Source organism: Lampetra fluviatilis, chromosome 12 (assembly GCF_964198595.1).
Source record: "Lampetra fluviatilis chromosome 12, kcLamFluv1.1, whole genome shotgun sequence".
NCBI lineage: Eukaryota > Metazoa > Chordata > Hyperoartia > Petromyzontiformes > Petromyzontidae > Lampetra > Lampetra fluviatilis.
The window spans coordinates 7,221,281-7,245,225 of record NC_136286.1 but is presented as its reverse complement, the minus strand read 5'-3'; the positions used below and the strand labels follow the sequence as shown (position 1 = coordinate 7,245,225).

The window sequence follows — 23,945 nt, the reverse complement described above, 5'->3', positions numbered from 1 at the left end:
GCTCTGTTAATCCCACGCTATACCATTCATAGGGGTTATTTGGACCGTACTACACCATGCCAGTCACTGCAAGTAGTTGAAGGATGGGCCCAGAAGCGATGCAGACATAGCGCAGTGCACTACTCAATGTGATTTTGATCCTCCTTGAGTGATTAGTAGATGAACAATTATAATCAAGTGGGCATTAATATAAAACAAATTAATTGGTGATACTGTGTTGGCATTACTGTAAGGTCCTCCAAGATAAGTCAACTGAGGCAGCCGGGAATTTGGAGGTCTCGTTTAATATTTCTGTCTTCATTTATACCTTGGTTTAGGAACAGATACTTGGTTGTAGAGTACAATCTCGTGTTCATCAATTATTCCCACACGTCACACAATTGTGATATGTCGCTGCTGCTGCTCTAACAGGTGCGGAGCCTGTCCGTGTTTGGTGTGGAGCTTGAAATCTTCATAGAGGAATACGCGGGAAGCAAGGGGCGCATGCCACCGAGAAAAAAACTAAAGAAGAATTCTCTCTATATCGCCACCATTGAAAAAGCCCACAGTCTAGTCAACTCCCTTCTAGAGGAGAGACGTATGCAGGAGATTGGCCTGATCGTTGTGGATGAGGTATGCAGCTTCCATTATTTAATTACAGCGAATATTGGTATCCTGTAAACGTCATTCCAAATGTTATGTATTAATGTTCGTATAAACATACATCTTATTTGCTCATGTTCATCATCGTCATAATCAGCCATCATAAATCCACTTCTCGATGAGGTCATCCCCAAGCCACCGCCATTTTCCACAGTCCCACGATGCAACAGTCCACCCAGCAGCTGCACACGAGCTATAACGTCAGTGCAATGTCATTTTGAGTCTCATTACGTACTAATGGTTTGTTGCGTGGTATTTAGCTGCACATGTTGGGTGAAGGTGGTAGCCGTGGGGCCACCCTGGAGCAGACGCTGGCCAAAGTTCAGTATACATCAAGTACGTTTGTTCTCATCCTGCAGTTATCATACATTATTGCTTGTTTCCAGTCATCATTTTTGTGCTTAAGTTTCATCTGTGCTTCAGTGTCTTGTTGCATTTGCTTTATTTCATTGCAGAAACAACTCAGATCATTGGTATGAGTGCCACTCTGAGCAACATAAATGACTTGCAAAAATTCCTGAATGCGGAGCTGTACACAAACGATTTTCGGCCGGTAAGAATCACATTATTGGAACCTCATTTGCCAGTAAAAATATCATAATTGATTTTTTACCCTTCTATCTGGCAACAAAACTGACACCTTTTTTTTTACATGGAGTCATGTTTACATAGACCACAATACCTGCAGTCATAATGCAAACAAAAAAACACAACTCTGATAATGTACACTGTCCTTGAAGTTGATTGGTCCACACCCGAGACAGCTTTCCTTAGAGCCTAGTCTCACATTTTGGTGTCATCTTGTCCAACCCATGTGAGACTAGGCTCTAAGGAAAGCTGTCTCGGGTGTGGACCAATCAACTTCAAGGACAGTGTACATTATCAGAGTTGTGTTTTTTTGTTTGCATTATGACTGCAGGTATTGTGGTCTATGTAAACATGACTCCATGTAAAAAAAGGTGTCAGTTTTGTTGCCAGATAGAAGGGTAAAAAATCAATTATCAAGAATCACATTATTATTTAAAGTTTCATTTTCATAAAAATGTTGTACAATTGATGTGTGAAAGGTACACGTTTTCAACCTCTTACAAGGTCTCCATGGTTGCCATGATCCTAACAGGTCGAGCTAAGAGAGTATATTAAGCTTGGAGACTCTATCTACGAGGTAAACAACAAGGCTTTGTGTCCAGAAGAACGCTTCGATTTTATCCGACTGCTCAGCTACAAGGTGAGTGCACAGACATGAAGGAAAATAAAATAAGCACATAAGCTTTTTAACAGCTTTACAGTTTGAATAACCTGTGAAATATATATCTGGAGAGATGGCTAGAGAAAGGAGACACTGCTTATTAATTTTGTTATTTATATGTCTATTGACATTTCATGATGGGCTACATGTAATTGTTGTGTAACCTTGTTCAAGAACGAATCACTTTGCGATTCGCCTAGATCCCTGTGGGCCATCACGGTAGCCAAGTGGTTTGCCGAGCGTTGGCATTCCCTGGTTCTCACTGGCCAGTTATCACCACGCCGCACTCCATATGTGGGCCAAGGCGCCGCAGGTTGCATGCCCCTGCACTACGTCGTGGCCAAGAGACTAAAGGTTGAGGGCCCACAGACCCAAGTGTACAGGGATGAATGTGACCAGAGCAGCATTTGAGGGTAGTGGTCTCACACGTGGCTGTGTGCGCTGCGACAACAGTACTCAACCGGAATGCTGAAGATGGACCCAGACCACATCGTGGCTCTGGTGACGGAAGTCATCCCTGCTCACTCCTGTCTCGTCTTCTGCCCCACGAAGAAGAACTGTGAGAATGTGGCGGAGATGATCTGCAAGTACCTGGCAAAGTACGTGTACCTCTGTATTGTAGTCTCACACCTTGCAGAGTTATACCATAATGTCACATTAGAAGGCAGTTCAATGTATTTACGTAGGTGTATAAAACATCTCGAACATGCACACTTGAGTTTGAGAGAGTGCTTGAATACAATCTATATTTTAAATACCTAATGCAAAAATGCATCGTGTTGTTTAAACTGAAAATTTCTGAAGGCTATTGTGCATTTATTTATTTTTTTACACATCCATCTGTACAGAATTGTTTTGGTTATTATCCTCAAGGGAAAGTTAACTTGTACGGGGCAGTCCTCGGGTTACGAACCCAATTCGTTCCTGGGACCCGTTTGTAAGTCTAACGATTCATAAGAACAGAACACAATAATGTGCTGTATTTAAATGCCCATCAGGTCAGTGTTGTGAAAGGTGTTGAGTTCAACAATAAGGAAAGCATTGTTAAATTCATAATGAATAATAAATACTGTACATTTGCATGTGATACTGTAAAAAATACTGTATTGTAAATAAAACAAAAAATTAAGTAACATGAATAGAAAAAACACTTTTTTATTTTCATATACCTTGAATCCAGAATCCTAGGTTGTAGTTGGAAGGGGGGCAGTGAGTCACCACAATTGAACCTTATGGCGGGACCCCGGGGTCCCGAATAAACGGAAGTAAAAATTGTAATTTATTTATTTTTGGCGACTGTCCCACCGCACACATCAACGCAATGACCCACCAGAAATCAATCCTCGTTCTTCACCAAGCACCCATCGTTGCCAAAATTGCCATAGTCATAAATAAAACTTTGAAATTTTGATTAGCGCATTGTGTAGAGCTCGTCGAGAGGACTAGATTGCTGTATCGTTCGCCTTCAACAGACATAAAATGACGTCGCAACGCAGTTTATGCGAGAGCTGGGGGCTTATGGGACCTTGGAGTCCCGCCATAAGGTTCAATTGCGCGCACACACACTGCACGTGCATACATACAGACATACACACGGTGGCACAAAGACACCCCAACGACAACGATCCCCCGTATAGCCTTAATAGGCTGTTGGAGCAAGTGCTGTTAGCGAGCAGAGCCTATGAAGGCCAGCACACAGCGCCACGCTTGGCTACCTTTGTCTCCCTCGTGACGATGTTTACACACCACCAGGTACTCATTTGAGGCTGAGGCGATCTAGGGAAGGCCCAGGTCCCATTCAGCTAATCGTCACTGGTGTTGGTCATGAGTGGGATTTTAACTTTGATCGGCAGGTTGGTAGCACGGCGAGCTAACCTGTTGCACCACTGCTCCCCTCGCACACACGTGCACACAAAGATAACAATCCCCCATATAGCCTTAACAGACTGTAGGAGCAAGTACTGTTAGCGAGTAGCACTTATTTAGACCGGTATTGCACATGAGGGGGTGGGTGGCCAAGACTACGTCCGACCGCCTTTGTCTCCCCAGTGGTGATGTTTGCACACCAAGTACTGGTGTTGGATGTGAGCAAGAATCGAACTCAGGTCGCCGCTTTCGTATTGCAGCACGCTAACCGCTGCACTACCGCTCCCCACACTCACACTTTCACACACACATGCAAACACTCACTCCCAGCGCGAGACCGACTCATCGTAACGTCTCGGGGGGGGGGGGTGGGATCGATTCTCTGAACAAAATAGTTTTGCAGTTGAGTTTGCAACTGCGAGTTCACGTTTTAAGTCAATGTTAAAAGATGATTTAATGGAAACGGGTTTGTAAGTACGGGCGGTGGAGGACTGCCTGTAGCATTGTTCAGTGTCTTTGAGCTGCGTTAACATCGAACAATTACCAACACCAGTCAATATTGCATCTTTCAGAGTTGAAGTTCTTATCACAAATACCTTAACTCTAGATTATTTGACGTTGTGCTAATGCTCCAAAAACAGTTTTTTTGCCACTATGCACTATTACATTTGTGCTGTGTGCAATGCCAATAAACAAATCACTCAGAATGCACCTAATTTTGTCATCTCAAGCTAAGGAGAACTGAAACTAGATAATGCTTGGATGGGTGAACACCACGCAAATACAGGTTGGCATATGGCTTCATGGGGCTACGTGGTGGGCAGTGCAGAAAAATACACAGGAGCTGCACTGCTGTGCTTCCCCATCTATGCCTTAAATCGATTCACACGAACAAGCGTGAAGTATGGTCAAATAATCCTTATGACACACACAGGTGTGGGGAGGCCCCCATCCAGCAGTAGATTAACAAACGGACTTCGCAGGCACTGACAGCAATTATCGATGACACCGTCTGGAGAGGAGAAACCGCTTGCAGGTGGCAACATCAGCCGAACCGTCCTTTTTCGGCGCGTTCTCACATTCCGCAGGACGTTCCTGCAGCACCGCGAGCAGGAGAAGCGCGCGTTGCTGGCCGAGCTGCAGGCCGACGGGGAGCTATGTCCCGTGCTGCGGCGCACCGTCCCCTACGGCCTGGCCTACCACCACAGCGGCCTCACGGGCGAGGAGCGCCGCCTCATCGAGGAGGCCTACTCGGCCGGCACGCTCTGCCTGCTCGCATGCACCTCCACACTGGCGGCTGGCGTCAATCTACCGGCACGCAGGTGGCCACCTCATAGCCGCATCTCCGATTAGCACGGTTGGCTTCGTACGGCGCGAAAGAAGTTCAACATGTATACATAACCACCGTGAAGTTAGCCGTCAATCATTGACACACCAAAGATGTTTAAAATGTGCAAATTAAAAGATGTGCGCCTCCAATCTAGATACTCATTCGCCATGAAGATGCCATTGGCGGAGCGCAATAAAAAGTATGCAGTCACCTTGCACAAAGTCTAGCTCTCCGATGATTTTTAAGGTTGGACCGCGTGTTTGGCATGATGTTCTCAAAGAAGCTGTCAACACGTAGGGCGACATACGTCGGACGTCATGCCTAACAACAAGCGGTACAACCCAAAAGCACATCGGAGTGCTATGCGGCACAACTGTGCTCGAATGTTTTTCTTGTTCATTGATAATTTGTGGATTGTCTCCTCTGCCTCCTGCCCCAATGCACACACCCGCCTTCAGGGTGATCCTCCGGTCCCCTTACATCGGCAATTCCTTCCTAAGCCGAAGCCAGTACAAGCAGATGGTGGGCCGTGCCGGGCGGGCAGGGATAGACTCGTCCGGAGAGAGCATCACCATCGTCAACAGCAGGGACAAGGCCAAGGTGTAACGGTTGTGCTGCTGTCATGCTTCCAATTTTATATTTAGCTGAAGGACATCCCATTTTAAAATTGAGCTTCTTGTTAAAATTACCACACCGACCTACCTACCTTGTTCTTGTGTAGCGGAAGTGTGCTCTTTGTAACCGATTTTTCTGTTTTACTTTTAGGCGGTGACACTTGTGGGTGGGCCATTTGAAGTTTGCCAGAGTAGCCTGACATACGAGGATGGGAAAGGAGTTCAAAGCCTACTCTTGTCACTCATTGGCTTGAAGGTCAGTTCTGACATGCTTATAAGGTTAATTGCACACGTAATGAACTGCAATGACATTTTCATGGAAATGTTACGCAGCAACCATCAGCTTTAATTAAAATTGTCAGGAGACAAATCTGTTTAATAATATTTGGCACCTGTGTGTGTGTGTTTTTTTGGAGCCAATGTTTAACGTTTACAAACTGTTGGGGCAACAAATTCATGAATTTGACATGATACATTTTATATTAAACGGTTTGTGGTAGTTAAATATTCATAATTTAAACAAATCATGCTTGATTGTGTGAAGTCACAGGTCTGATTAATGTTGGTAATTCGCATGGTACAATGCACACGTCCCTAAGCAATTTGCTGTTCACACTCGTAGCACCTTCCATCGCATTCGTGAAATGTACACTAGGAGTATCAAAGTTGGGTTTACCATATAGCCTAAGGACATTGGTTTAGTAAAAATAAATGGTGCATATATATGTATAGACATGTAATGCTTCAACCCCTTGCGATTTGGTACATTCTCACGATTTGGAGCAGTGATTCAACAATATATATTTTTTAACAACGTGGTGAGTGTAATGCCAATAGAGGCTGCAGGGTTCACGCAAACCAATGACATAGAGCACAAATAAATATAAAATGTATTCTTACATGCATGATTAAATGTGTATGATGAACGCGATGATTAATTTTAATTAATGAATCTGAACCGCTCCTCGCATAATAATTTGCGTTACTTGTTGGCGATCATACAATGTCTCGGCAACAAATATTATTAATTTACAAACCGCAATTACAACTCTCCGTTACTTTTTTGGTAACAGATCACAACGGACATCGACGCTATACATCGTTTTTTGGAGACCACCCTGTTTGGGGTGCAGCAGCAGCAGGAGGGCGGTGGGATGAAGGAACTCTGGGAGCTGGGCCGACACTGCCTGCAGCAGCTGCTGCAGTCGGGCCTGGTGAGGCTCTGCAGCAGGTCCGAGGGGGCCGCTGCACCCTCTGAGCAGCTGCTGGAGATCACCAAGCTTGGTCAAGCCACATTCAAGGGTAATCTTCTTCTTCTCAGCTTCTATGCCAACGTTCCCATTATACTGGGAGGAACCTCTTGGTTACACCAGCCCACGGGATTGTTGTGTCCGTCCGTCGTGCATCCAAAAATGGGAGGGGTGGGGCTGGGTGGAGCGGGGAGGGTTGGAGGGGTGGAGCTGGGTGGGGAGGGGTTGGTCACCCCGTGGTGCCCACAGGGTAACCTACTCACGCCGGCTTGTGCCCGCCCTTACAGTTGGCCATATTTGCGGAATACACCACGCCGCCATTGACCCTGGCCATTGACCGAGCAACCCAACGTTCCTACCAGCTCCCTCCGCAGGAATGTGTTTGACTAGGGTGGGGCTGCGTGGATTTTTTTCTCTCTCCACATGCTTATCTGTGACTTTCTTATAGTCACAGGCACTACCCTCATATCTTGTTTCACCACATCCTTCCATCTCACCCTCGGTCTATTCCATCTCACCCTCAGTCTATTCCTTCTGCCCTGCATTTGCATTGCAACAATACTTGTGATTCACAGTGAACAAATATGAATGCAACGATAATACAAATAAATGTATTACCGATAATAATTGTTTTTTTACCCTTTTATCTGGCAACAAAACTGACACGTTTTTTTTACAAGGAGTCATGTTTGCATTGACCATAATACCTGCGTTCGAAATGCAAACAAAAAACACAACTCTGATAATGTATGCACTTTCCTTGAAATTGATTGGTCCACACCCGAGACAGCTTTTATTAGAGCCTAGTCTCACATGGTGTTGGACCAGATGACGCCAAAAGGCACACTTTTGGCGTCATCTGGTCGCCAAAAGGCGCACATGGTGTTGGACCAGATGACGCCAAAAGGCACACTTTTGGCGTCATCTGGTCCAACACCATGTGAGACTAGGCTCTAAGAAAAGCTGTCTCGGGTGTGGACCAATCAATTTCAAGGACAGTGCATACATTATCAGAGTTGTGTTTTTTTTTGCATTCTGACCGCAGGTATTGTGGTTAATGCAAACATGACTCCTTGTAAAAAAAAAGTGTCAGTTTTGTTGCCAGATAAAAGGGTAAAAAAAACAATTATCATATTTTGCTACTGGAAAAGGAGGTTCCAATGGTGTATATGTATTACCATCGGTCATTGTTTATCCACTGCTGGATGAATGCCTCCCAATGATCCAGTATCCCTCACAGTACCTCACAGACCCTCGCATAACTGATCTCATCGCTCCATCTCCACAGTAGGCATCCTCTTGAACGAGTTGAATAAATATACACCCCCCAAAAAAAGTCTAGTTTGCTTGTGGATATGGACATAGGCCATATGCCCTGGGCTGTCCCAAAACAAACTTGAAATCTTAATTTTTGAGACAATAACACTTTAAATTGGGGATGAAGTGTGTCATAATGATTTTGATTGAGCACCTGGCCACTGATAAAGCTTCACGCTTGTGTTCCACAGCCTCAGCATGGCACTACAAGTTAGATGTTTTTTGCTCGGGTAAATCTCACTTTTAAGGCAAGCCTGACATTTAATTAAAAAGTTATGTTGAAGTAGGCTTCATGCATAAACACGCATGCATGCACGCAGTGTTTTAATGTCACGTTTGTTTCGCAGGATCCGTTGATTTGGCTTTTTGTACCGTGCTGTACCAAGATCTAAAAGTGGGCATTGAAGGCTTGGTGCTGAACAACTACCTACACCTCATCTACCTGGCGACACCGTATGACATGGTCTCTCAGTGCAGACCAGACTGGAACACGTACATGAGACAGGTGTGGACACATTGGATCACGATATGAACATCATGTATGTAACTAGATATATATATAACTATTTTATTTAAATGTTGATTGTTAGATACCCCACTGATTTATGACCGTCGTTCTTCCCAACAGGTGATTGATTGTTGTGAAAGCGATAGCTTAAGATTTTATGAGGGTATTGAGATTGGTGGGCGGCAACATGTAGAAGCTTTAAAATTCTCTAATTTATCACTATTATTTGAAATTGATTATTCTTTATTTGAAAATGTTACATTCACTGTATTGTAGGATATCCTTAATGAATGCTAAGTTGTTACAAAAATTGCACAAGACATGTTTTTGTTTTGTAGTTTAATCAGCTGGATGTGACGGAACAGAAAGTGGCCACTTCCGTTGGCGTTTCGGAGAGCTTCATAGCCAGGAAAGTAGCTGGACAAAGCACAAGACAGGTACCAACTTTGTTGAGCCAAAGATTTAAATGGTTTAGATTTTCGTATTGTCTGTACCTACTTTACAATATTCTTGGTTCTTTCGGTAAAGTCACGTAGAAGGGAAATAATAAAAATATATAAATATATTATTAATAAAAACACATTTTTCTTTTATTATTACCCTTCTACGCGACTTTACCGAAAGAAGGGAAATAATAAAATAAAATAAATATATTATAAATAATATAAATGTATTATTTCCCTTCTACGTGACTTTACCGAAAGAACCAAGAATATGAATCCCTGCAGTCATGAAAGCTTTAAATTAAAAAAATCTACTTTACAATGTCTGATGTAATGATATCTGCCATAAAGCTATTGTACGGTGCCGCGTATTGTTTACAGTAGAGCATGAACACGTTAGATAACCTGTTTTAAAAGTATAAGAAAAGCATACAATTAAAAATCATGTCATGGTTTTGAAATGAATATGAAACGTTGTATTTTTGTTCTGCATTTGGGTATTACAGAAAACGGACGAGCGAGTAGTGAACAGATTTTACCTGGCTTTGGTCCTCTACGCTTTATATAAACAAACATCAGTGTGGGAAGTTGCCTCCAAGTTTGGCCAAAATCGTGGCTTCATTCAAAACCTGGTGGGGTCTGCAGCAGCCTTTGCCTCCTGCATCGTGCATTTTTGCCAGGTAATGTCCGAAATCACTAGACACAGCATCTTAGAGCCCATGTATATTAATCGTGTTCATCTGGTTATGATTGTGAACTGACTTTCTGAAGTCTTTGTCTTTACACTGAAGGAACTAGACGAATTCTGGGCATACCAACTACTGTTTGCTGATCTCACACAAAAACTCTCTTACTGTGTGAAGTCAGAATTTATTCCACTCATGGAGGTGGCTGGTGTGAAGGAGGTAAGGACATGCTGCCACCACATCAATTATACAGCAACATGTTCATACAGTGACAATATTCTGATTTTGAAATGTAATTTGTCTTGAAGGCCAGAGCCCGGCAGCTGTATAAAGCTGGCTTTAAGTCCCTGGCAATGCTGGCCAATGCTGACCCCAAGGATCTGGTGCAACAGATTGAGTTCCTGCCACACAGGCAGGCCAAGCAGATTGTTTTCTCTGCCAAGGTAAGCATGGCATTGCTCTTTTTTGTTTAAACGCTTTCCATCTCGGGTTGAAAGCATTCATGTATTGGTGTGGTCCATCTGTAGAGGCACATCATAACTCTTATGAAGATGATCCAATAAAGATTTTTTTTTAAATAATGTAATTATGTTGTTCTTAAACAACTTAACCTAGAGAAAATCAGTATAAATTATCAAAGGGTTGTGTTGTATCCTAACCCTTCTTCCAAACTTGATTTTTATATATTATCATCATTGATATATAATGAATGAAAACACTAAAGCGCAGCAAACTGCAAAACACCAGGTGTTGTAGTAATGAACGGGAGGAGGGCTAAGATGGCAGAATTGCAACCTTGCTTCAGGGATAGATAAGGCCTGAGAAACGGGCATGTCACCCGTGCAAGGGCAGAGGCAGTGGGAGAGTCAGCCAGACAGTTAAAGCAAAAAGCCCAACCATCTATGACCTCAGCACATGGGCAAATAATTGGGCAATGAAAGGAGCAGAGGCGCCTTTGTCTGGATCACGGCCACAGAAGGCCGGGGGGGTCATCACTGATTGTGTGTTAGGGATTTCGAGCTAATTGGAACACGTGCACACAGGGAGGAGGAACACGCCTTGTTCTCTGCAGCTGAAAGATAAACTCAGCTCAAGGTTGTGAACACAGGAGAGGGGGCTGATTAACAACCACTGCACGTCTGAACGTGAGGGGGCTTGTCCTGAAATTAATCACACTCCCAGAGCAGAAGGTTGGATGACCACAGTGAGACGAAAATAAGGGTGTTGCTCTCTCTCTCAAGGCTGCAGGCTCAGCTGAACAGCGAGGCTGCGGGGGGGGGTTACCAAAAGTTCGTGTTCGCCTAGTTAAGTCGAAAAGCTCAATTATTCTGTATTGCTATTAAAATAACGTTAAAGTCGGAGTTTAACAACAGGGTAGGCTAAAGTTATTGATACAACTCGACCCGAAGCATAACGGGATAAATCACCACCAGGTCGAAATAAAATACATAATAAAAGAGCGATGTTAAACCCAGGGTCGGAGAGAAAGGGAGATCCCGGCCGTCTTTGTATCCCCGCAGCGCGGGATGGGAGTGTGTATGTGCTCGGGGAAACCTCCACTTGAGTCAAGCACCACGATGGGAAATGACAGACCTTAGGTTAAATACAGAATCATAACTGGGAAATGGTAAGGGACAAATGTTAAAACTTTTAATCATTTCTTCATGCGTCAGCGAGGGTCGGGGGGAGTGTGCCCCTCCCTCCAGGTGGTGCAACACGGACAAAGACGCCTATGAGACGATTTGTAACGTCTGTGTTTTGGTTCATGAAGAAGGCCAAACAAGGGATGAATCGCACCCATGACCTCGAGGCAATTTGTAACACCTGATTGTTTGCTCGTGGATTTTATGGAGGGAATATGACCACGGGATATATCGTGGGTGATGCACACAAGGACACACGGACGTACGGACACACACATGAACACACCTACACACGGACAGATCCTGACACAGTAAATCAAAAGAAAACCCCGCCTTGTGGGCAGGACCCAAAGGGATTTTTCGGCATAAAAGAAAGGACTCTGAGCATTGGAAACCAGTTGGACCAGGAGAGTCAACTCATCACGAGGGCGACCAACGGGTCGACTCATGAGCGAGCTCGACCGGAAGGGTCGGCTCGACTCATCAGCCGAGTTCGACCAAGAGGGTCGAACTCACCAGCCGAGCTGCGACTAACGGGTCGGCTCGACTCTTCAGCTTCTGGGACTCAGCCGAGTTCAGCTGGCTCTCGGGGCTCGACTCAAGCAGCTCCCCGTCGCCTCTGCAGGCGGGCAAGACCCGCTTGACAGTTCAACCTGCCGCGTCAGAAGCCCCTGCTGGTAGCCAGGGTCGCGGTCTGGACGAGAGGACGACGGTGCGCTGCGAGCGAGCTGCGGGCGCCACCTACCGACCGGGTTCCGAACTACGACAGCGTATCAACAGGCATCCAACCAATTCCCCACGGCGACAGAGGAGCGACTAATACGTATGACGCGCACCGCCCCCTCACCACACGACCCCCAGGCATCTGTTTGACATAAAGAACCGACTCCGAACACTGACTATTGAAGACAACTCTTACCACTCAAACCCACTCGAACCCATAAGCCATCCGTGGCTGTGAAGAAAAACTCGAGACCGAGTGATGGCCATCCGTCATTTGTAAGAGTATTATCTTTAATATTTAGTGGACTGTACTCTTAATCGCATAAATTCCCAACAGATCCATCAATACGAATTGATTCTTGGCACCTCCTTCCGCCGAGCCACTCTGTTGTCAGATAACCTGCGATGTATCTGTTGAGATTGGTGCCTTTAAGAATCATAACTGTTTTGATTGTGTTTTATCGCCGTATAATCTTTCACGTATAATCATTCAGTAACGTTAAGGTTTTCTTAGCATAGTATTTGCATGTTTTAACGACTCTCTCTCACTAACAACCATCGCGTTACGCGGGATCCATGTGCCGTTGTCAAGTGAAATCAGACAATCGTTGATGATACTGTATTGATGCCGTGTTGACGTTCCGAGATTGAGAGTTCGCATACTATATCATAGTTGAGGTTGAATTAGTAATAAATTGATTAATACAGAAGTGGTTGTGTGATTCCTTCCTGAAATCTATGCATAAGATCTGCTTCTGCGTTGAGATCTGAACTTGGTGACCTTAATAAACACACTAACACATACTCAGTAAATGTTAAAGCGATAACGGGGCGAACCGGGGACCTAAATAAGCGAGAATGAGACGAACCTAGACAACGAGGCCGAGTTAATCTAAGTTAATCTTGTATACTTACACCACACCTGCATAACTGCATACGATTAATTGCCTTATTCCGATCGATAACCCACCCTCGTCACCGAGGCGGGGTCTGGTTATCATAACGACTTGCATTATCATAATTACACCCACTCGCATAATTACTACAATTACCTCTCGAATTGGCATAATTAAATGTGCGTAATTACATGGATTAAAGTATTTCCGGATAATTACACCTTTGGCCAAATTTCGATTGATTATTATTATTTTCACTGAATATTCATAACCCACATATACAACATAATAATTTCACCCACGCACGCATACAACACATCAAAATTTTCACACCCAACATATACAACATAATGGGGGCTCCTGTCCGGGATTTCTCGCAGACAGTTTGTGCATGAATTCAGGAACGAATCACTGTTGTGTTAATCAAAGAGTTGTGAACTGACGTTGCTTTGTGATTGTAAACGGGCGTAAAACAAAACAAAACGCGCTCTGAAGGGAAATACCAGAGTAGCAGAGTGTTACAAAGACAGCTGGGCTGAAATTATTTGCTCGAGTTGAACTGACGCATCCTGTGATACAATTGTTTATAAGTGCTCTGAAGGGGAATTCTAGAGTAACTCACGCCGCACATGAGAGGTTAGAATTAAGATACACTCTTAAGTCTATTAACCACACTACGTAATAGAGATGGCACAGGATTCACAGCATTCTGAGGTTGACACACCAACGCATAACACTGATACAGAGTGGACCTCTGAGGAGGAGATGGAATCTATGGAAAAACAATATCGGGAATTTGTGTTAAAACGTACTGGACGGACTGCTAGCCAGCAGACGGAGCAGAGAGATATATGGGAGGGGTGCCATACAGAAGATGTTAAGGCCCACAGAAGGAAACTACTTAAGGACGTGATGAAATGTGGCAAAGCCAAACGTGACGTAAAAATTGCAGAAATAGCGAGGGTAGACTCGTATCTCCTCGCACAGACAGACAGAGAAAGATTATGGAATGAGGAAAAATTTGAAAGGGAAAGACAAGAGAAACTGTCCTTAATGGAGCAGGTAAAAAATCTGCACGCCCTCGTGAGAGAGAAAGAATCCGCACTAAATGCACCAGTGAAACACCCAGACGCTGATACACAGAACACATACGGGAGTAACAATTTACCACACTCCGAGCCACGTGGACGTAGCCCAGGGCCAGATCCCACAATGAGTATGGCTACTGTGCAAAGCAATATTGATGAAGTAACACCCTCGCAAATCGAGGAGAGAGAAGAGGAAATAATAATACAAACGGGAAAACATGAGGCTGACCACCTCAACGTTAGAGAGAGACAAATAATTAACCCTAAGTCATCAGGATACACTGCAATGATAGGGCGGAAAAGGGCGGAGCTGGTGCAAGACGGGAAACATGACCTAAACAGCACACCAGGCAGACGCACGCTACGCAAGTATGACCGACATGATGCAGATGACAGAGACAGCTCACCAGAGAAACGCACCTCGCACAAACACGACCAACACGACACGGGTAACAGGAGCTCACCAGAGAGACGCACGTCACACAAGCATGAGCCATGGGATAAGCAGAAATCACCGAGCCAAGTTGACCCACGTTACAGGTGCAAAAGGCACTACAAAAGTCATGTTAAGCAGAGCCACCGTGGTGGTGACGGCTCATCTGACACTGACTCCTCTGACGATGACCAACACGACACGGATAACAGACACAGCTCACCAGAGAGACACACCTCACGTAAACATGACAGACACAGCTCACCAGAGAGACGCACCTCACGTAAACATGACAGACACAGCTCACCAGAGAGACGCACCTCACGTAAACATGACAGACACAGCTCACCAGAGAGACACACCTCACGCAAACATGACCGACATGATGCAGATGACAGACACAGCTCACCAGAGAGACGCACCTCACGTAAACATTATCAACACGACAGGGGTAACAGAGGAAGCTCACCAGAGGGACGCATGACCCGTAAAAATCACCCACGCAAAACCACCCGCACCACAGATGACAGAGACAGGAATCCCGATAACCATGAAGCACGAGACAAACATAAATACAACACCTCACCTAGCAGGCACTCCACACGTAGTAGGCAGCATGAAGGACAAGGACAAAAACACTCACCACATAGACACCGCTCAAGGAGACCACGCACACCAACCCACAAGCACGAATCACAAGACCCACGTAAGGAAAACAAGAGACACAAGCAACGGGACAGATACGAATCCTCGGACAGAGGGAGATCACGACACAGACACGGGAAACATGACAACAGTGATAGTAGAGACAAGGGTAGCTCAGGTGAGCACTCCTCAGGAACCGACACCACTGATGACGAACAACACACTTTTAACAGTAAGACACTAAAACTAATGGACAAAGCACTCGTGAGAATTCCCTACTTCGATCCACATAACAAGAACAGGGACATACACACTTACATAGCTACAGTAGAACAGGAGGCTAAGATCCGGGGTCTGGGTAAATCAGCAGAAAAGGCATGTTTATTATCAAGGAGCCTACATGAACCCGCCAGACCATGGGTAGCCTCCCTGCCAAATAGGGTGAAGAGTGACTTTAAACAATTGAGCCGAGCAGTAGTTAAGAGATTTGGGGAATACTCCACACTATCCGAAGGATTGAACGCGGCAAAGTTGATGACCCAGCGTGTAGACGAAGACCCACGAGATTATCTCCTACGCCTTAAGAAAGCATATTACGCAGGGGACGGGGACAATGCCCAGGGAGATAAGACAGTTTTAAAAGTGATGTTCTTTCAATCATTGAGACCTGAAATAGTGAGAATAGTAGGAATGATGTTGGACCCCGAGACTGCCTCCCTACGCCAGATTGAAAGCAAGGCCCACACGGCCTGGGTGAACGGACGGAAAACCACTAGCATAGCCAAAACCCACATCGTCACCAGAGATAAAGAATGCCTCGATCTGGAGGGAAGCGAATCTCCAAGGAATAATATTAGCGCCACACGGGGTGGACATGAATTCCCCCAGGAGAGGGCGCCTAACCCAATAGAACCAACACCCGGCCACAACACGCTGAATAGCGTTCCACGTGGGGGGAGGAACGAGTCAAGGGGAACCTGGCACTCTCAGCCGCCACCACCATGGAATGCAGAAGAGGGCGGAGGCTGGAATTATGGAGGAGGAAAAGCGAGTGACGGGCCATACCTACCCCGCGGAGGCCGACGCCCACCAAACCAGTCACCATATCGTCCCCTACTGCCGCCTCCACTAACAATAGAGCATAGACCACCGTTAGCTAACAGGAATCGATATGCTCACCACATTAGGATGGAAAGAGAGCTCCTAGGGAGTATGAAGACTCCCATGCAAATAGCGAAGGGAAGACTACCAACTATACCCACACCGGAGGAGGACACACCCAGCGCAAAGGTAGCCCAAGTGAACGTAGGGAAGACAAGAAGCCCAGAAGCAATCATCGAAGTGGTACCAGAGGGAAAAGGGTACCATCTGGGGGAATTGATTCCCGTAGGACCAGTCGGACGAGTCCACGTGGAAGTAATACTGCAAGACACCCTGACTAGCCAGGGCCTTTGTGATACTGGAGCAGAAATATCCATGATATCCAGAGAATTATTTGACGAACTCCAGACTGCCCTCCAGAGGAAGAATGAAACACTACAGATGATGCCAAGTAAACTTACCTACTCAGGATGTGAAGGGACCCACATGCGACCATTGGGCAAAGTTATGACGAAGTTGACGTTCAACAAAATCAACATGAACCATCCCCTATATGTCGTACGGAGCCCCGGAAAAGAGTTGATCATTGGGATAGAACTAATGAATCGCCTGAAACCCATTATGAACCTTGAATCCCGACAAATTTGGGCACAATCAATGCCGGAGCAACTAAGGGACTCAGAAGATGAAGACGTTATGAGAGACTCCACGGGAATCCAAGGGATAACACAAGAGCTCAACGTCCTATCAACGACAATCAGGAACGAAGACGAGGACCCAGCAGGTATTCGAATCACTCAGCTAATGACTAACAGACTGAGAGAAGACCGAAAGGAAGCCGACTTAGAGTCAGTACCACCAAATGACCATCCCCTCATGGAGTATATACCGCCCCCTGGAGGCCAAACCTACGAACTGCAAACCGATGAAGGAGAACACAAGGGCAAGAGCGTATTACCCTCGGATGAAGCCAAGGCAACTCAACCGATAGTAACGCAAAAGGAACTTTCAACCGAGCCGCCCGAAACCACGAAGGCCTTGGACCCAGACCCAGGACAAGGAGTCTCCCTAATAGAAGAACAAATCGCACAACAAATTGAAGCAGCGGACGCCCTCGAGACCGACACTCAACGAAATGAGCTTCGTCAACTGCTCCACAAATACCACTCCCTGTTCTCAGAAGACCCCTATGATTGCGGCAAAACCGACCTACACGTGGTATCTATTCCCACACTGAAAGGAGCGCCAGCGGTATATGTGAAACAATACAAGATTCCACTGGCTGCCTACGAATCAATCCAAGAAACCTTGGAGAACCTACTCAAGAAGAATATAATTCGAGAATGCAACTCAACCTACAACTCACCGATTTGGCCTGTATTGAAACCCACAGGCAAGTGGCGACTCACCATCGACTATAGGCAACTCAACGAAACGGTTCCCCTATCTCGATGGCCAATGGCAGAGATCGACCAGAATCTCAACCAAATAAAAGGCGCAAAAATTCTCACCACCATGGATCTATCAAATGGCTTCTGGACCATGCCCGTGAAAGAAGCGGATCAATACAAGTTGGCATTTACATTCAATGGAATACAGTATACTTGGAACCGATGTCCATTTGGATACTCAAATTCACCTGCGGACTTTAACATATTCCTACACAAGGCAATGGACGACGCAAAAGAGCGAGGTACCATCGTCTATGTCGACGATATACTGGTCAAGGACTCCTCATGGGAAGAACACCGCGAGAGCCTCCAGCATACCCTCGGTCAGTTAAAGGAAGCAGGCGCAAAGATTTCAATACAAAAAGGACAGTGGGCACGCAAGAGGGTGGACTACCTCGGGCTCCAGGTCGGCACTGAGGGACTGTTACCCCAAACCAAAAGACTTGGAGCCCTCCTCGCACTCAAATCGCCCACCACAGTCACGACCCTTCGGAGCTTCTTAGGGATTTGCAACTACCTTCGACAGTTCGTGGACGACTACGCAGGAATCGTTCGACCCTTAGTCAAACTACTGCAAAAAGACGAACCATGGGAGTGGGGACGGGAACAGGAAGCCGCAGAAAAAGAATTAAAACGACAGATCACAGAGGCATCCTGCCTAGCATACCCAGAGAAAGGGAAAGAATACTACCTGGAGACCGCATACTCAGGTCATAGTATCAGCTCGGTACTGTACCAGAGACAGGAAGCAGAGAAACGAGTTATTGCCTATGCCAGCAAAGCCCTCCGGGGAGTGGAGATGAAGTTCTCCGAGTGTGAGAAGGCGATATTTGGAAACATCTGGGCCATACAACATTTTCGGAACTTGTTGAACGGAGAGAAGATCATCCTGGAAACGAATCATGAATCCTTGGCATACCTCAACAGTAAGAAGATTCGAGAGGGCCGCGTAACCAGCAGCCGAATAGCCAGCTGGGCACTGACACTTCAAGGCCTACCAATCACAGTGAAATACGCAAAAAACAAGAAAAGTCCAATGGCCCAAGGTCTTGCCGATTTACATGATTGTACCTTTGACAGCGTAGAAGCAGAGGACGAAAAGATACCTCCGGAGGACAACAGGTACCTGCCCTTCAGGAAGGAGACATGTGCCGACCTACCAGTGGTATACATCGATGGATGCTCCCAGATGAGGGAGAACAAGCTCCACGCTGGGTCAGGAGTCATTTGGGAAACTGGCCCACTCACAGGGATTCAAGAGGGATTTCAGCTGGGACCAAAGTCAAACCAGTATGCAGAGTTGGTCGGGGTACACATCGCTGTCCAAATGGCATCCGATAACCAAATACGGACCATGGTGGTGTGCACTGATTCCAACTACGTACAGCACAGCTTCCTGCACCACCTACCCATATGGAAAAAAAACGAGATGAAGAACTATAGGAATAAACCAATTCACCATCGAGAACTATTCGAGGCCATAGATAAGATGGTTCAGAACAAGGATATGAAGATATTTTGGAAGAAAGTAAAAGGGCACTCCAAGATACCTGGTCAAGAGAAAACGGGGAACGACCAAGCAGATGCCATAGCAAAAGTGGGAAGCCTGGAAGGCACCCCGTGGAAGCTAGAAGACCAAACCGACAGAGACGGACAACAAGAGTCGACGAACCAAGACATCGCCGTGATAAGACTGGTCACAAGAAGTGGGAAGAACCCGGCAGAAGCTGGAACCAGAGCCCAATTGAACAGTGCCCAGCCTTCCGAAGACCTGATCAGAATGCAACAAGAGGACGAAACACTAAAGACCCTCGCCGATCATATCCAAGATCCAGCAGGAAAACCGATCACTACTGACAACTTGAATGACAACAAAGAGCTCGAGATCATGCATAGCCAAATCAAAAGGTTCTCAATGCGGAAAAGGCTACTGGTGTACACAAACGAAAAAGACGGTCGACCTAGATGGGTAGTCCCCTCTCAATATCGGGAAATAATGTTACAACACGCCCACAATGAACCGTGCAGCGGCCACCGATGCGAGGTGAATACGGGACAGATGCTGCGACAGGTGGCCTACTGGCCAAAAATGGGGGAAGACATACACAAACATGTGTCCAACTGTCTCGTGTGTTGTAAGTACCAGCCAACGACTTCACAGCATAGGGCACCCCTACAGAGGAGGGGAACAGATTATCCTTGGGCCAACCTACAAATCGACTGGATAGGACCTGTCAACCGATCAACCAAAGGGAACAAGTACATGCTAACTGTGACCTGTGCATTCTCTAAATGGACAGAGTGTTTACCAGCACCCAACAACACCGCGGAAACGACCGCTATCCTACTGATCAACCAAATATTCAGTAGATGGGGCCTACCGTCAACGATCGATTCAGACAAAGGAAGCCACTTCACAGCCGAGGTCATCACAGAAGTGTGGAAGATGTTGGGAGTAAAAAGACAATTACATGTCGCATACCATCCACAATCCTCAGGACAGGTGGAAAGAGCCAACAGGACCATCGTGAGCCTCCTAAAGAATATGTGTCTACCACGGGCCGCGACTGGGATACGAAACTACCCCTAGTCTTGATGGCCATGCGAGCCACACCCAACCGAGCTACAGGCAGGACACCCTTCGAGATCATGACAGGGAGGCTAATGACCCTCCCAGTACACCTGTTATATGTCCCAGCGGAGGACGAGACCCCGACGGCAATGACGCCAACTGAATACCTGACGGGACTCAGTAGTCACCTACAGAGCACATTCGCTATGGTCAGGGACCAGTTGCAAGTAGAGGCTCAGGGGAGCAAAGCATACTATGACCAAAAAGCCAGCCACGCAGAATACCAGCTAGGAGACCAGGTGTGGTACCTCAATTACGAGAAAAGAAAACAGAAGTGCAGGAAATTCCTACCTTCCTGGACAGGACCACACGAGGTTGTTGACAAAATGTCCCCAGTAGTATATCAGCTAAAAATCACAAAGACAGGAAGAGAGCAGCAATACAAGTGGGTGCACATCAACCAAATCAAACCGTACCCTGTGCTGGTGGAGCAAGATAAGGAATAAAGGTAGGAAAAGGGGGGGGGAACTAAACTAAGGGGCATATCACACTACAATAATGTGTAACATGTTTTCCAGGAAATGGCAGCCCTCCTGCTCACGCTCCTGCTAACGTACCTTGCCAAGCTAGAAGGGAGCCAAGAGCTGATCAAGCCAGGACCAGAATCCGGGGTGATGCTGAGAGACTCCTCCAGCTTCCTAGTAACCGAAACGAAAATAGTAACCCAACAAGTCTATGTCTCCTTGGAACCTGCCTTGGTGGTAAAGAAGCACTTCGGGAAGTTACCACCCCAAGCTACCCAAGCAACCCGAATATGGTATTATGACTTCCTAAGATACAGTGAACAGAATGTCGGAACGATCCTGAAGCAATTACAAAGAACCATGATACTTCCCCCCACCACTGTCAACCTAACACGTTCCAAGAGGTCTATCGGCCTGGGAGGGGTCTTTGGAATACTATCCGGTTTTAGTTCCTTAATCACACTAGGAGTATCCATATCCAACGCCGTAAAGATTGGACACCTCACGCAAGGTATCGAGAATTTACAGCTCGATATGCATCAGATCCAGCAGCAAATACAGCACCAACAAAAGAATCTGGTCGAAATGGGATCCACCCTCCGAGACACCGTGGTTCTCGTAAACCTACATTCTATCATGATTAACTTAACATTCCAAGAATTGAGTTCTGCAATCCGAGATCTATACGAAGAAGAGAGTATTCGAGAGCCAATTCAGTGGGTGATCCAAGACTTGTTGCGTAGCACCAGCGGCAGCATCAGTGATCTTATACAAGGACAAATTCCGTCATATCTGGTAACTCCAACACTGATAAAAGATGTGCTACAAGCAGCATCCCCGGAAACAATCAGTCCAACTCAAGTACAAATTGCCTTCAACATGGGTACAGCCACACCCATACATGTGGACCCCCAAACTAGACAGCTGGCATTTTTGCTAAATTTACCCCTGGTCAAACCCGGAAATGTATTTCGATTGCGGACAGTATTGAACGTGGGTACATGGAATAACGACATTTACTCCAAGATGGAAACTCCCGTAGTGGTGGCCTACCAGGAAGAAGGCCCCCTTAAGTACCTGGTGCCTGACCTAAACCTGTGTCAAATAATGAAAGAGGTTCATTGGCTCTGCCCAGGGGAACCATTTCTGACCAATACAGCAGAAATAATGTGTGGTCTGTCAAACCTAAGCTCTAAGGAAACTTGCAAGTTGAAGCTAAGTAAACCCAAAGAAAGAACCGGAACAGTGGCCATGATAGCTAATGCTCAGTGGTTGATTAGCACCCCTCTAGATACGGCAATTGTTTCTACCGATCAACACTCCATCACCATGGAAGTTCCGATTCCAAGCCACGTCGCACTGGTCACAATACCAAGAGGAACATTCGTACGCATAGGGGACAAGGTATTATATAACCTAGACAAAAGCCTACACCAAGCGGAGGTAGAAATAGTAGACACATTCCGAGGCCACAAGTTTGAGATAAGCAGCACTCTGTCCAACTTGTTGAACAGTAAAGAATTCCACATGGTGAAATTATCCCTCAGCGAATCAGAGATTAACATAACAGATCTTACTTGGGCGACCAAAGAGGCTGGATATCAGCGAAATCAACAGATGGGGATGGGAATCACAGGGGCAACAGGGATAATCATACTAGTCCTGGCTATTCTAACCTTAACATACCATGTGGCCAAAGTGAAGACCGAACTTAAAAGACTAATCGCAGGCACAAGCCACCTACCATTCGAGTCCAGGAGCAGGGATAGAGCCAAGGCCTGATGATGCCACCCAAGAATAACCGTAGAAACTATATTTTTAACGATATCTCCTATAACACGTAGTCAATAGAATAATTTCTCCCTTCCTTATCGCTTTACCTTCCTTTAGAATATTTTTTTTGTCACATATAACCATGTAAGTTGTGACACGTACGCGCGCGTTGTAAGGAAATAGCAGCAAAACTTGAGGACAATCGATGGTTCATGATGGAAGAAGGGTATACATTTTTTTAAAAATAACCCGTGGCCATTTGACCACTGGCCATTTTTAAAAGGGCGGAATGTTGTATCCTAACCCTTCTTCCAAACTTGATTTTTATATATTATCATCATTGATATATAATGAATGAAAACACTAAAGCGCAGCAAACTGCAAAACACCAGGTGTTGTAGTAATGAACGGGAGGAGGGCTAAGATGGCAGAATTGCAACCTTGCTTCAGGGATAGATAAGGCCTGAGAAACGGGCATGTCACCCGTGCAAGGGCAGAGGCAGTGGGAGAGTCAGCCAGACAGTTAAAGCAAAAAGCCCAACCATCTATGACCTCAGCACATGGGCAAATAATTGGGCAATGAAAGGAGCAGAGGCGCCTTTGTCTGGATCACGGCCACAGAAGGCCGGGGGGGTCATCACTGATTGTGTGTTAGGGATTTCGAGCTAATTGGAACACGTGCACACAGGGAGGAGGAACACGCCTTGTTCTCTGCAGCTGAAAGATAAACTCAGCTCAAGGTTGTGAACACAGGAGAGGGGGCTGATTAACAACCACTGCACGTCTGAACGTGAGGGGGCTTTGTCCTGAAATTAATCACACTCCCAGAGCAGAAGGTTGGATGACCACAGTGAGACGAAAATAAGGGTGTTGCTCTCTCTCTCAAGGCTGCAGGCTCAGCTGAACAGCGAGGCTGCGGGGGGGGGGTTACCAAAAGTTCGTGTTCGCCTAGTTAAGTCGAAAAGCTCAATTATTCTGTATTGCTATTAAAATAACGTTAAAGTCGGAGTTTAACAACAGGGTAGGCTAAAGTTATTGATACAACTCGACCCGAAGCATAACGGGATAAATCACCACCAGGTCGAAATAAAATACATAATAAAAGAGCGATGTTAAACCCAGGGTCGGAGAGAAAGGGAGATCCCGGCCGTCTTTGTATCCCCGCAGCGCGGGATGGGAGTGTGTATGTGC

At 45.9% G+C, this 23,945-nt stretch overlaps 1 protein-coding gene across 2 annotated transcripts in view; it reads left to right on the top strand.

Moving 5' to 3' along the window:
* The window catches only part of LOC144935113 (helicase POLQ-like), a 31,912-nt gene that overhangs the window by 4,377 nt on the left and 3,590 nt on the right, over positions 1-23,945 (top strand). For both annotated transcript variants that reach the window (XM_078861527.1, XM_078861528.1), the window contains exons 5-18: positions 412-612; positions 903-978; positions 1,098-1,195; positions 1,763-1,870; positions 2,345-2,490; positions 4,846-5,079; positions 5,546-5,687; positions 5,853-5,957; positions 6,775-7,003; positions 8,616-8,773; positions 9,115-9,213; positions 9,726-9,899; positions 10,011-10,124; positions 10,214-10,348. In XM_078861527.1, coding sequence (XP_078717653.1) covers positions 412-612; positions 903-978; positions 1,098-1,195; positions 1,763-1,870; positions 2,345-2,490; positions 4,846-5,079; positions 5,546-5,687; positions 5,853-5,957; positions 6,775-7,003; positions 8,616-8,773; positions 9,115-9,213; positions 9,726-9,899; positions 10,011-10,124; positions 10,214-10,348 — 2,019 coding nt within the window. The remainder of the gene's footprint in view (positions 1-411; positions 613-902; positions 979-1,097; positions 1,196-1,762; positions 1,871-2,344; positions 2,491-4,845; positions 5,080-5,545; positions 5,688-5,852; positions 5,958-6,774; positions 7,004-8,615; positions 8,774-9,114; positions 9,214-9,725; positions 9,900-10,010; positions 10,125-10,213; positions 10,349-23,945) is intronic.